Here is a 14,319-nt window from a genome sequence, read left to right on the forward strand (position 1 = left end):
CATCTTGAAGGGGGCTATCCTTAGTTTTATGGCAAGATAACCTTCTGTATGCCAACTGCACAAGATGGCAGCTATACACAGCTCATTATGAGACGGCCCAGAGGCGCTTGCACAAGATGGCGGCTATACACGGCTTCTTATGGTGAAAGATGCCGGCCATGGGCACTTGCGCAAGTTGGTGGCTGCCTTTATGAGACGGCCTAGGGGCGCTTGCGCAAGATGGCAGCTATATACAGTTTCTTATGGAGAAGGATGACGGCTACGGGCAATTGCGTAAGATGGCAGCTATACATAGGCTCTTATGGAGAAAGATGCCAGCCATGGGCGCTTGCCCAAGATTGCAGTTATACATGGGCTCTTATAGAGAAAGATGACAGCTATGGGTGATCGCGCAAGATGGCTGCTATACATAAGCTCTTATGGAGAAAGATGCCGGCAATGGGCAATTGCACAAGATGATGGCTATACGTGGGGGGCTCTTATGGAGAAAGACGATGGCTACGGGCGATTGCGCACAATGGCTGCTATACATAGGCTCTTATGGAGAAAGATGCTGTCCATGGGCGATTGCACAAGATGGCAGCTATACATAGGCTCTTATGGAAAAAGATGATGGCCAGGGGCGCTTGCACAAGTTGGCGGCTATACACAAGCTTATATGGAGAAAGGTAGCTTAGAGGCTACTGAGCAAGATGGTGGCTGCTCTTATGAGTTGGTTTAAGGGTGCTTCTGCAAGATGGCGGCTATACACAGGTTCTTATAGAGAAAGCTGGCTGAGGGGGCTTACTACATAAGATGCCGGCTACTCTTATGAGATGGCTTAAGGGCACTTGTGCAAGATGGCGGCTGCTCTTATAGTGAAAGATGGCTGAGGGGGCCTACTGCGCAATATGGCGGCTATGCACAGGCTCTTATGAGGAAAGCTAGCTTAGAGGCTATTGCACAAGATGGTGACTATACACAGGGTGTTATGACCTCCTCCTCCTCTGTCAAGGCAAAGCTTTATGTCTCTATCAAACAAGTTTAAACATGCATTACTACAACGATGCGATCTTATGCTTAAGGCTAGAGTGAGCACGTTCTATTATTCTGTTTTTAACCTGCAGCAATGATGTCATCATAGTTATGCATGTTTAGTTTTCTTTGTTATTAAGATCACTTACTCAAGCCTTTATAGATAGAGTGAGTAGGTGCAAGGAGGCAAAGGAATACAATAAGTACAACCTTTTGAATGCAATAAAATATTTATTTACAATCAATCAATCAATCAATCAATCAATCAATCAATCAATCAATCAATCAATCAATCAATCAATCAATCAATCAATCAATCAATCAATCAATCAATCAATCAATCAATCAATCAATCAATCAATCAATCAATCAATCAATCAATCAATCAATCAATCAATCAATCAATCAATCAATCAATCAATCAATCAATCAATCAATCAATCAATCAATCAATCAATCAATCAATCAATCAATCAATCAATCAATCAATCAATCAATCAATCAATCAATCAATCAATCAATCAATCAATCAATCAATCAATCAATCAATCAATCAATCAATCAATCAATCAATCAATCAATCAATCAATCAATCAATCAATCAATCAATCAATCAATCAATCAATCAATCAATCAATCAATCAATCAATCAATCAATACTGATCTGCATTTAGGGCAGTCGCCCAGGTGGCAGATTCCCTATCTCTTGTTTTCCTAGCCTTTTCTTAAATGATTGCAAAGAAATTGGAAATTTATTGAACATCTCCCTTGGTAAGTTATTCCAATCCCTAACTTCCCTGTCTATAAACAAATATTTGCCCCAATTTGTCCTCTTGAATTCCAACTTTATCTTCATATTGTGATCTTTCCTACTTTTAAAGACACCATCCAAACTTATTCATCTACTGATGTCCTCCCACGCCATCTCTCCACTGACAGCTCGGAACATCCACTTAGTCGAGCAGCTCGTCTCCTTTCTACCAACTCTTCCCTGCCCAAACTTTGCAACATTTTTGTAACACTACTCTTTTGTCGGAAATCGCCCAGAACAAATCGAGCTGCTTTTCTTTGGATTTTTTCCAGTTCCTGAGTCAAGTAATCCTGATTAGGGTCCCATACACTGGAACCATACTCAAGTTGAGGTCTCACCAGAGACAAATATGCTCTCTCCTTTACATCCGTACTACAACCCCTAAATACTCTCATAACCATGTGCAGAGATCTGTACCCTTTATTTACAATCAGATTTATGTGATTACCCCAATGAAGATCTTTCCTTATATTTATACCTAGGTATTTACAATGATCCCCAAAGGGAACTTTCACCCCATCAACGCAGTACTTAAAACTGAGAGGACTCTTCCTATTTGTGAAACACACAACCTGACTTTTATCCCCATTTTCATCATACCATTGCCTACTGTCCATCTCACAACATTATCGAGGTCATTTTTGCAGTTGCTCACAATCTTGTAACTTATTTATTAGTCTGTACAGAATAACATCATCTGCGAAAAGCCTTATCTCTGATTCCACTTCTTTACACATATCATTGATATATATAAGAAAACATAAAGGTCCAATAATACTGCCTTGAGGAATTCCCCTATTAATTTGTACAGGGAGAGATAAAGGTTCACCTACTCCAATTCTCTGAGTTTTATTTTCTAGAAACAGAGCCACTCATTCAGTCACTCTTTTGTCAAGTCCAATTGCACTCATTTTTGCCAGTAGTTTCTCATGATCTACCCTATCAAATGCCTTAGATAAGTCAATCACAATACAGTCCAAGTGACCTCCTGAATCCAGGATATCTGCTATATCTTGCTGGAATCCTACAAGTACAAGTACCAAATATGTCCCCCTAAACATAACAATGACACACAAAGGACTATTTTCCCTCAGGTCAATACACCTACAGTAGTTAACTTGATAAACACACAGTTTTCTGAAGAAGAGATAGGGATTCTGAACAGAGGCTTAAAATACAATTGGCCTAGCAAGAAAAGAGAAATGGACATTATTAATACAGTAGCTGAGATCGAAGCCAACATTTCAAAACTTCCCCTAAAGGTTCAAAATGATGTTAGGTTCGAAGTAAGAAAAGAAATTACCTGAGTTGGTGGAAGAAATGAACGCTGGTTTAGATTATAACAACAATAAATTGATCCAGAAAGTGAAAATGAAAATAGAAAATAACAACATTATCATCGCAAAAGCGGACAAAGGAGGATCCATAGTTCTATTAGACAAACACACATACATTGAAAAAAAACCCGAAGAATTCTTTAAGGACAAAATTTATACAATAATTAACAAAGATCCTACCACAAAAGTACAACAAAATCTGAAAAGTTTAATTAAAAGCTCCATTTTTCTCCTCAATGAACAGGAACAACAAAAACTTCTTAATATGAACCCTAGTATACCAACAGCCAGAGCCATGCCTAAAATCCACAAAAAGGATATACCAATGCGCCCTATCATATATTGTTGACTACAGTCTGTGAACAAAGGGTGTAGTGTATCAAGGAAATATAAATAAAAATCAGCTGATTCTTGTATGCCCCTCAAGATGGTGACTGTGAGGTTAGGCTCGCTCGCTCTCTTATGCAAGATCCGCAAATCGTCATTGCTCTACTACTATACTAGGGGTCAATGACCTCAGGGTAATGACCATGGGATTGGAATCAGCCTAGGTACACTACTAGGGGTAAATGACCTCCTGTAGAATTCAAATTTCCCACGCTGCTGAGTCAGCAGTTACATGACCCACTCCGCGGCCTCTGATTGGCTCGCAGTTTGAACTGTCTTTGCCATGCACTGCAATCGAGAGCATTTGAGGTCCCGTCTTTCTGAACTTTTTAAAAATAGTTTCATTCCCGACTATAGAGTCCAAACAGTGTGGTTTTTGAAGATGGTATCTGATATTCCCAGTCGGTGTGTGTGTAGCAGTAGCAGGATCTATGGTACGGAGACTGCGTTCCAGGACATCCCAGATATGCTCGATAGGGCTCATATTGGGGCTCCTGGGGGCCATGGTAGTCGTTGGACCCCTGCTGCATGTTCCTGGAACCATTCCCGGGCGACATGGGAGCGATGTGGTGGTGCGTTATCATCTTGAAACACCGCAGAACCGTCTGGGCGCTGGAAGCCCAAAAATGGATGGAGATGGTCTCCGAGTAGCTCAACATACCGCGTACCATTCTAAGTCTCTTCCAGAACAACTAGGGGACCATTCCATACCAGGAAAATGCACTCCAGACCATAACAGAGACATCAGCACCTTGGACCACACCTTCGAGGCAGGCAGGATCCATCGCTTCATGTGGTCTGTGCCATACACGGTGCCTCCCATTGGCAAGGTGCAGTTGAAATCGTGATTTGTCCAACCTTATCACATTACGCCGTTGTTCCAGTGTCCATCCCTGGTGAGTGGCGACAAATGCGCGTCATTGTGCCCAATGACGTTGGGTTAACAGTGGCACCCGCGTGCGGTGCCGGCTCCCATACCCCATAGAACCCATGTTCCTACAGATTGTCCACTGGGAGACATGTCTAGCTCGGCCTGTGTTGAATTGAGCCATGATTTGTTGTACGGTTGCCTGTCTATCACTATTGACAATCCGTCTCAGATGTCACCGGTCACGGTCATCGAGGGTGGCTGGACGGCCGGTCGTTCATCTGTCATCTGTTGTGGACAGTGACACCCACATTCAACCATTCACGATACACCCTGGACACGGATGATCATGTGAAGCCGAATTCCTTCCGAAATCGCACTTCTCATCCGTCGGGCACCGACCACCATATCCCGTTCGAATGGTGTCAGCTCACGACGACGTTCCATGTTACACCTGTCACATGCAAAGCCACTGCTCACAAGGTCTCCTATACAACTGCCGCGGGCACAGGGGGCGTGTGGTGCGCAGATAAGACACCTGCGCATCAGTGCTCCGCCATCCCATGACATTTGCTCAGTCAGTTTATATCAGAGTACCCTTAACAGTAAATTGGGAGATTCAACAGTGAGGACTAGGATTCGCTATAAAGGAAAAAAGGACAATGGTATTGACAATAGGAAAGAGAAATAGTAAATTAGCTTAAAACATAACAGAGAAAGCTCTCAAAGCAGTGGAAAACTTTAAGTTCTTCAGAGGTGAATTAATGATATGGATATAGAAGAGGAAAATCAATAAATGGGGGCTCATGGCAAGAGTGTTATATCATTCAATAATGCTGCAGCACGGGAGGGAATCCACAGTGAGCATTACAAGGGGCAGCTATTGAGGGGTGGTGCGTGAAGTCACACTTCACCAATTATGTTCACTAGAATTATTTTAAAAATATATTTTCCTTATCACGTATGTTGGTTTTAAAGAAACGTACTTCTGTACTTTTGTACGGTGCCTGATTCTTACTGTTCTGGCAGTGAGCACAGTGTAATTTTGGCCACAGCAAATGGAGGAGTGAAGTAGTTTTCCTCTCAATGTTGGATGGAGCTTAGCTCGATGGTTGCTATGTATGACTACCATGATGTCACCAGCTACAGTTTGTGCTGCAGAGAAGAGCATCGTGAAGTAAATGAAAGAGATATTTCTTCTACCAGGGCATCAACACATCGTTAGCATTGGTGGGGAAGGCATTCGATACTGTTGGTGGTTTTGGTTTAGTCAGTGCGTACCACTTGCCGCTGATATACTATAATGTGAAGTGCATCCCATGCAACAGCTCCTTCAGTTTAGGAATGAGATCAAAGTTGAATAGACTGAGATATGGTAAATGGGGAGGTTGTTTTAAGACTTCTCACTACCACTGCTGTCCAAGGTCCCTGATGAGAGCTACTGCATGGGATGTAGTGTTTTCATGGAGTATGACATTGTACTATAATGCTGGATGTTTCTGTGGAAGTCTTCAATCTAGGTGGCCCTGCAGCATTGTGCGGTAATACTGGGCATCGACAGTGTGGCCCTCATGAATAGGGTGACACTCAAGAATATCTTGGCTGTTATATGCCAAAATGAACATTAACTTCATGGACTGTCAATTCTGTAGTAACTTGTGATATCATGGTGATGTGAGATGATGCCATTCAGCTTAGAGAACTTCAATTATGGTTCGTATGCTTTCACCCAGGTTTTGTCAATTGCAATAATGTGATTGAACATGTCATTTCCTTCACATTGAAATTGCTCCAAGTGGATGTAGCATATTTTGTATCATGGCCACTTCCATACCTCTATTGCCTGAAGTGGTACCCACTTTAAAAACTTCTTGTGCACATCTGCAAATTCTATTGTAAAATGTGGAACACTGTTTATCAGGCATACCTGCATATGGGGATAATTCCTGAGTCATCTAACATCTGTCTTCTGTTAAGTACTATTCAAGAATGGCCATGGATACATTTATATTGGCAGATATGGGATGTCCACTGTGCATCTGGCCCTGACTTACTACGCATCCACATTGGAAGGCCATTGCCTAAAGCTTCTCATAGCTCCACATGACACCGATGGTAATTTCTGCCATGGGGAACAGAAAATTTTGCATATGGTCACTGTTCCACTTTACTTACAACCATCTTGGAGCAAGGTTGGACACACACTGACTGTGTTGGGCACTGGTACTTATCCACCCATGCCCACAGAGGCAAACTCTTGTTAGCCTTTGGTAACAAATACCACAGGGTTTCCAACGTAATACCAGACTTACCATGCTGCATCATGTTCAGATAATATAACATCGTTGCCATGACTAATGGAATAACCTATGTACTGGTCAGAATATGTAGAAAGAACTAAATACGAGATGCGCCAAGGTAGGTAGAGTATATTAGGTAGGTCATTCCCGCTCACAGCGCTCTCATTGGTCGACCTCTCATGATGTAGACTGGTGGGCTAGGAGTGCACGCCTGCATATAGCATAAACGTCAATAATTAAGAAAAATAAGGTCAATTTTTAATAAATAATTAAAAGGTTGGCCTTATGAAAATAAAATGGTACATTACATACCTCCTGCAATCAGTTATATGATACTGTCGATAAATCATAGAAGAAACTCTGAGTAATTACATCTTAAAAGCCGACTGTAAGTTCATTACACACATAGAAACACTGGAATAGTTGTTGGTTTAATTGTATTTAGATCTCACATTTTGATGACTTAGGAGGTTGTTGAAGAAGCTGAACCTGCCCACAGGTGACCCTTCTTTGCTGAATACTTCTTCATAGCATATATTTGAAGTTTCTTGTTGAGGTGACATATTGTAATGAAAGTCCTATATTTGACGTAGAGAGAGATAATATTCTCATCAAGTTCTGGAAATTTTGATTGAATTATAGTTGATGATGATAATGCTTGTTGTTTAAAGGGGCCTAACATCAAGGTCATTGGCCCCTAATGGTACGAATTGGAATGACAAATTAAAATTACAAAATCCTCCGCTGACCAGAATTTAAAATGTGAGGACGAAGATGGAATGGATGGATATGAATTTAAAATGATCAGTGCAACCAACCCACAGTGCCCCACATGCACAGAAGCTGGCGTAAAACAATACAGAATACTGAATTGATGATGCTTGTAGTTGGAAGGAGTCCAAAATCCAAGTCAGTGGCCCCTCATTATGGTACTTATCGCTAGAAAAGTAGAACCATGGTATTTGTCATGTTGCGGTACTCATAAAATGTAGCGTAGACTCGCAGTATTCCACACATTATGGTACTACTCACAGGTAATGAAATTCGCACATGTATTACAGACCTATGTTTTCGCACAATGCGGCGCCATTTACAGGCAACGCAAACCTATGGTGTTCATCACATAAGTATACTAACCACAGGGACTCGTACTATCCCATGGTGTTCCTCATATAGTGGGTACTAATCATAGGCAAGCTATAACCATGGGTTCCATCATCCCATGGTGTTGCTCATACAGTGCTACTAATCTTAGGTACTGTAAAAGCCGTCGCGCTCTCGTTTGCTACTAATCACATACCTATTTGGTAACTAACATAGTGGTACTATATGCAAGTAAAAGCGACCCATGGTGTTCCCTGCATGATGGTACTAATCACAAATAGTTTCATGGTTCCAATATAATCATCACTTGCTTGCCCCTTTTAGACGCCTCTTACAACAGGCAGGGGATACCGTGGGTGTATTCTTCGTCTGTGAACCCCACCCACAGGGGGCTGTGTGTTTGGTCCGCAAGAGGTATTTTATTTCCCTCAAGTTCGCCGGCAAGCTGGTTAGAACCCCCCTACCCGCCACCTGGGACGCGCCACGTGGGAGTATCACCTCTCCCCCTGCTACGCCAGCATAGCAGGTTCGTGGATTGAATTATAGAAGTCAAGATCTGCATCACTCTTTCACATTTATAAATATAAAGCCCATGAAAACTGCCAAACAGTACCTCAAGCTGCATAATTTTTTGACACCATTCTTTGGTTGGACAAGTAAGGCCTCCCTTTGAAGTGATTGATAACCAATTGTGAGGCACTTCCTGTGGCAACACAAACATTTCACCTTTATCACATGACCTGTGTTGGGCTCTGTGGCTAAATGGTTAGCCTGCTGGCCTTTGGTCCAAGAGGTTCCAAATTCGATTCTTGGTTGCGTCGAGAATTTTAAATTTCATAAGTTAAGGGACTGGGTGTTTGTGCCGTCTTCAATATTAGAATTTATTTTAGGTAGGTCCCCATCCTCACAGATGCGCAGGTCGCCTGTACGGCGTCAACTCGAAAGACCTGCACTGGGCCTCTTCGGGGGCCACGCGCTATTAATTAATCAAGCTGTCATCTACAGAGCAACATTTGAATGCCAGATAGCCTGCAAGATATTTATTGCATCTTGCTTTACGTCTTCAATTTCAAAGTCCTGGCTCAATCCTGTCTTCCATCCTTAACAACCCCGACATTTCTCCCTGTTCATCTATGGGTCCAGTTGTTAAGGGCCCCTCAACAACATCTACGCATAATTTATTGCTTGCAAAGTTCAAGAAATCAGCATGAGGATCAATTACTGTCTGTAATAGAAGTCACCACCTCTGTGGTGTAGTGGTTAGCGTGATTAGCTGCCACCCCGAGAGGCCCGGGTTCAATTCCCGGCTCTGCCACAAAATTTGAAAAGTGGTACGAGGGCTGGAACGGGGTCCATTCAGCCTTGGGAGGTTGACTGAGTAGAAGGGTGTTCATTTCCCTCCTCAGCCATCCTCCGTGGTTTCCCACCTCTCCTCCAGGCAAACGCCGGGATGGTACCTAACTTAAGGCCACGGCCGCTTCCTTCCCTCTTCCTTGTCCATCCCTTCCAATCTGCCCGTCTCCTCACCAGACCCCGGTTCAGCACAGCAGGTGAGGCAGCCTGGGCGAGGTACTGGTCCTACTTCCCAGTTGTATCCCCTGATCCAAAGTCTCAAGCTTCAGGTCACTGTCCTTGGGGTGGTAGAAGTGGGATCCCTTGCTGAGTCCATTGGAAAAACGAACCATGGAGGGTAAACAGATTAAGAAGTAGAAGAAGAAGTAATAGAAGTCAAATTCTGTTACAAACTTCAAAAGGGGACGGGTTGCTATAAAATGCTCCTAGTCCATGGAGATGTGAAAAAAATTCTCCAAATATACTTGGTTTAATCTGGCAGTTAAAATATTATTCAAGAAGTCCCCAGAGAGAGTTTATAGAAAATACGAACCCTTTCTGAAACGAAGTAAAGTTTTTCCTTTACCAACTCTCACTTGTGTAATCACCCATAGAAAGCAATTCAGAGTATTTTCCTGGCTCCTTAAGTCTAAGCCCTATCCAATTCTAATGGGAGTCTTTTCATATTTAGGCGCCCTGGGGCTCAACACGTTGAAGGTGTCGTTGATTAGCTCGATGAAGTTGCTTTCAACGTCCTTGTTTAAAGTATACCTTGCTGCCAGAGCTGAGCGCCTGGAAAATAACTGTGCAGCCATTCTCACAATCCATATTTAGAATCCTTATTCATGTTTAGCACAACAATTGACAAAATAAGGAAAAGGTTATAAGACACTGCGTATCACAATGTAGACCTATACTGAAAGAGACTTATTGGTCACCACAACAGCTGCCGACAGAAGCCCTCCACGTGACATCAGCATGAGGCGATGTTACGCGGGAAGAAAAGCGTGGGAATGGGGAATGACCTCCCCTGGAGATGCACTGTAACTCAAGGCGACAGCGAAAAGGGAGGGGAAAGAGGAAGTGGGGAGTGTATGGACCACCAGTGTGAAATATGTGGTAGTAATGGAAGCTGACTGTAACAGTCATGTTAGCTTTTCATAGCCAAAGTAGGGAAACAGTATGTAACATGTACAATAGTTAAAATAGGGAAACAGTGAAGAGCCTGCATATTTCATTCAATAGGGGTGCCCTAGGCTGGGTGTGTTTCTGTGAGTAGTGTTATGAGAATTTAAAAGGAATGAGAGAAGTGTTTCCTAGAGGGAAAGATATTTAGTACTCCCAATAAGAGAACACTAAGAAAGAGAATTTAAACAGACTTGGATGATTTTGACGAGTACTTACAATTCTTAGTATTATACAGATGCAAAGGGCATCCGATAACGTACATGGAATAGAGCTATCATGCATCGCACATCAAGGAACAGAATATGAGTCCTCTAGATCCAGTTTCTGAGGGCCAGGGAGCTATCATTGTTCATCCAGGTTGGGAGGAGGGTTTTCTCCCAAATGTTTTCCTAAGGTATAAAGTCTGGAGATTACTACTGCAATACAAACCTCATGAATTACAAAAAATGGCTAAAGTCTAAAGAATACCCAACCTTACCCATGAATCTGTCTTAATGGTTGATAATACTCCTTACTACAATGTTCAAATGAATCTCGGATCGAATGATTGACCAGCTTCTGACCCATGAAATATTTTTTGACCTGAAAATACAGTATACAAACCACAACTATATTCTTGCACCATGAAACCTGATTTTAAAACATATTGATGTTCTTCTTGCTCCATTATAAGACTTCCCCCTTATCATCCAGAAAGAAAACATGCTTTTAAGAAATAAATAGAATGTTCACCAGTGACACAATTCATTTTCTTGGGTCTATAAAACTTTTCTAATACCATCGGACTTAGCTAGGATCGTAACTGCCACCTTGGGTTCTAAGCAACTCATTCCGATACTGGCAGTACGAAACACACGTAATTCTCTCGCTGGAGTCTTCCAACTTTTATGCTGACTTTTGTAGCATGCTGTCCTACTGTTATTTTCATAATTGCAAACTACATCAGCTGTGATATGGTAGTGTTAGGTGCATCACTTTAGTGAAAATAGCACAATGATTTGTCTTAGTTGAACTCCATGTAAAATGAATATTGTGGAGTAAACAAGAGAACTTATGACACTATGTGTCTCTGAATGAATGCAGCATGGAAAACTTCATTTCCAATGCTACCTTTCACACCTAAGTATGGAATTCACTATTTACTGAGGCATGGCACTGTCTCATATCATGGAACTGTTTTATTATTACAGGTAGGAAACTTTGATGTCTCTGTTTACCATAAAAAAGCGATGCTCTGTTGAGTTACGAAGTACACCCATCTGGTAGGAACCATCCTCAATGAGCCCTTGCAGGTCAGTGAATGGGAGCGATAGTCTCTGTATGGTCAGAAATGAAATAAGGATAGCTGAATAAGAAGCCAGTAATATGAGAGCCATGAAATAGATGACGATGAAAGCCACACGGCAGGATAAAGCTTGAGGAGTCTCTTCCATACCTGTAAAGAGATAAATGAAAGTGAAATATTATCAAAATAATTATTAAGTAGGGGTGATGATTTTTTGCAATAGCAGTATTATTTTTTGTGACCTGTACACCACTTTTTAATGTATGTTGAAAATGAGACCACATGTGAAATTTACTCAAAAGTCAATATTTTAACTAAAATGAATAAATGTGAAACTGGTGATTTTTAAAACAAAAATGTATTTATATTGTACTAGGAAATGCCCACACCAAGGGCTAGTTTAACAAGCATGAGAATATGGTCCATAGGGTCATGTACGGTACACTAATTGGAGTCAGGTACAGAGAGAGGTTTTTATAAAAGAGCATTAGAGCGACTCAGTTTAAATAGCTGTCTATTTTCAAAACAAAGTTCAAGACAAACTTCATATCACCTAATACAGTAGATTTTCATATGGGCGTGTGCTGCAGTGGGATACAAACTTTCCAGTACTAATTCACCAAGTTACCATTCTGCATTCACCAGGGCAGCATGAAGTTCCATTCACCAATTTTCATTTACCATGGACATCACAAAGTTTTGTTCTTTAATCACCACTCATCACGGGCAGTACGAAGTTCAAAAGATCCACTCCAAATGTCCTAGGAAAAGTCACAGGGTGACTTAGGTCATAGTCCCTTTATGGAATATCTATTTAATGAAGATCCACTAGCCGTGCTAACTTAATTTGAACTTAACACCAAGTTACTATGTGCAGGCTATGGTTTACTATCAAATTCATACTTGAATAACTTATTACTAGTCTCACTTGAATGAGTCCATGAATAAATGATTAGATTAACTCTTTGAGCACCAAGGGATGAATTTTCATTCCTCCATGAACTCGCTGAAAGTGCCAGGAATGATATTTCGTCCCTCATGCAGACTCGTTTGGAAACCATCGTAGTTCTTCCTTTTCCATTAGACGGTAACACGTATTGGTATATTCTTATCAAGGAAGATGGGTAGTCCCCATATTTACCACTAGGAGCAGCATAAAATTATTTGTTTACGTGTGACGAATATATAAAAATGTGAAGGCCATGTCCGCACATCTTGTGCACATGTCAACAGTGATGGCAGACTTACGAGATGACTTATTTACAAACAATGATAATCTAACTGATTGCATACATAGTTTAGGGAATGACGATGATTATGTCTAGTCAGAAAGTGAACTGGACTTCTTAATAGTGTTGAAAACACTTGTAGTGAGGTTACAGTTGGTGAGAGTGATTCTGAAAACAATTTTGTAAGTGGAACACCGCCAATTGCCAAGTTTATAGATAATTCGGAAATTAACGAAGATTTCCATAGTAATATTGGTACTAAGAATATCACACATTGCTATTATTCAGTGAAGTTACCAGTGATACTGATTTACCATACTGACCATCTCACTCTTTCCTCAAGTTACCTGGACTGAAACATGCCCTTCCTCATGATGGTGAACCTACAGCTTATATTCTGATTTTTATGATGTATTATCACTCCAAATAACATAATTTTATCCAAAACGACTGTCAAGAGTCTGTACTACAGGAAATACTATAATTTAATGTGTAATATTGATTTTTAGAACTACATATATGCCTTAAAATGTGAATTTTCATTTATTGAATTTCAAATTTTTGAATTCATGATTTATTTTAATTTTAGCTATAAATGTTTTTAGTTATAAAGTGCCATTAATTCAAAGGGACATTCCTTTTATATAACAGAAAAAAGATTCACTGGGAAAGGGCATAAATTGAGAGTGTGATTATTTTTTTCTAGAGAGTTGCAAATCAGACAAAAGGGGGAGGGGGGGGTGCACTCTTGGCTACTACTTAACAAATACGTACGGCATTGAGAAGGTTAATATTCCCTAAAGTGATGTCACAAACTACTTACACCTCTGTTTCACTCATCTCACATGGGAGATTCCACCGTACAAGAAAGATTAAATCTAAAACAACAAATGTCCATTAAAATGCTTAAGGAATTTCTGAAAGTTGAATGGCTGAAAACAAGCAACACCCTCTGTTAAGAGATTGCCCCGTGCTATTAAATACATAGTAGCTATTGCAGGAAAGTGACCGGCCGGCAGGCTGGCTCATGCACCTTTGCTATTCTCGAGACTGAGCTGCAGTGCGTAAGGTCGAACGACATGTTATCTTCAAATGGAGGTTTCGTTCATAACCAAGGCATATCGACCGTGGTTGGGGATTTTAATCTTCATTGGTTAATTCTGATGGCTCGGGGGCTGGGTGTGTGTGCTGTCTTCATCATTAGAATTCATCACAAGTAGGGCCCCATCCTCATAGACTCGCAGATCGCCTATAAGCCATCAACTCGGAAGGCTTACACCAGGCCACTTTGGAGGCCACATGTGATTAAAATATATTATTGGGAAACAATACTTGTCCTTGGCCTACCTACTATATTATGCATTGTGTTGTTTCCATACATGGCTCGCAGATAACGTTGACAGCGTTCTCGGCTTCAATTCCAGGAACAAGTACCTTGAGTTTTATGGTCACAGACTCGATTCT

General features: G+C 41.2%; 1 protein-coding gene across 1 annotated transcript in view; it reads right to left on the bottom strand.

The window, feature by feature from the left end:
- LOC136879337 (probable glutamate receptor) overlaps window positions 1–14,319 on the bottom strand; it is a 112,823-nt gene that overhangs the window by 25,393 nt on the left and 73,111 nt on the right. Inside the window, exon 6 of the mRNA XM_068229073.1 lies at window positions 11,559–11,776. Coding sequence (XP_068085174.1) covers window positions 11,559–11,776 — 218 coding nt within the window. The remainder of the gene's footprint in view (window positions 1–11,558; window positions 11,777–14,319) is intronic.

Source organism: Anabrus simplex, chromosome 8 (assembly GCF_040414725.1).
Source record: "Anabrus simplex isolate iqAnaSimp1 chromosome 8, ASM4041472v1, whole genome shotgun sequence".
Taxonomy (NCBI): Eukaryota; Metazoa; Arthropoda; class Insecta; order Orthoptera; family Tettigoniidae; genus Anabrus; species Anabrus simplex.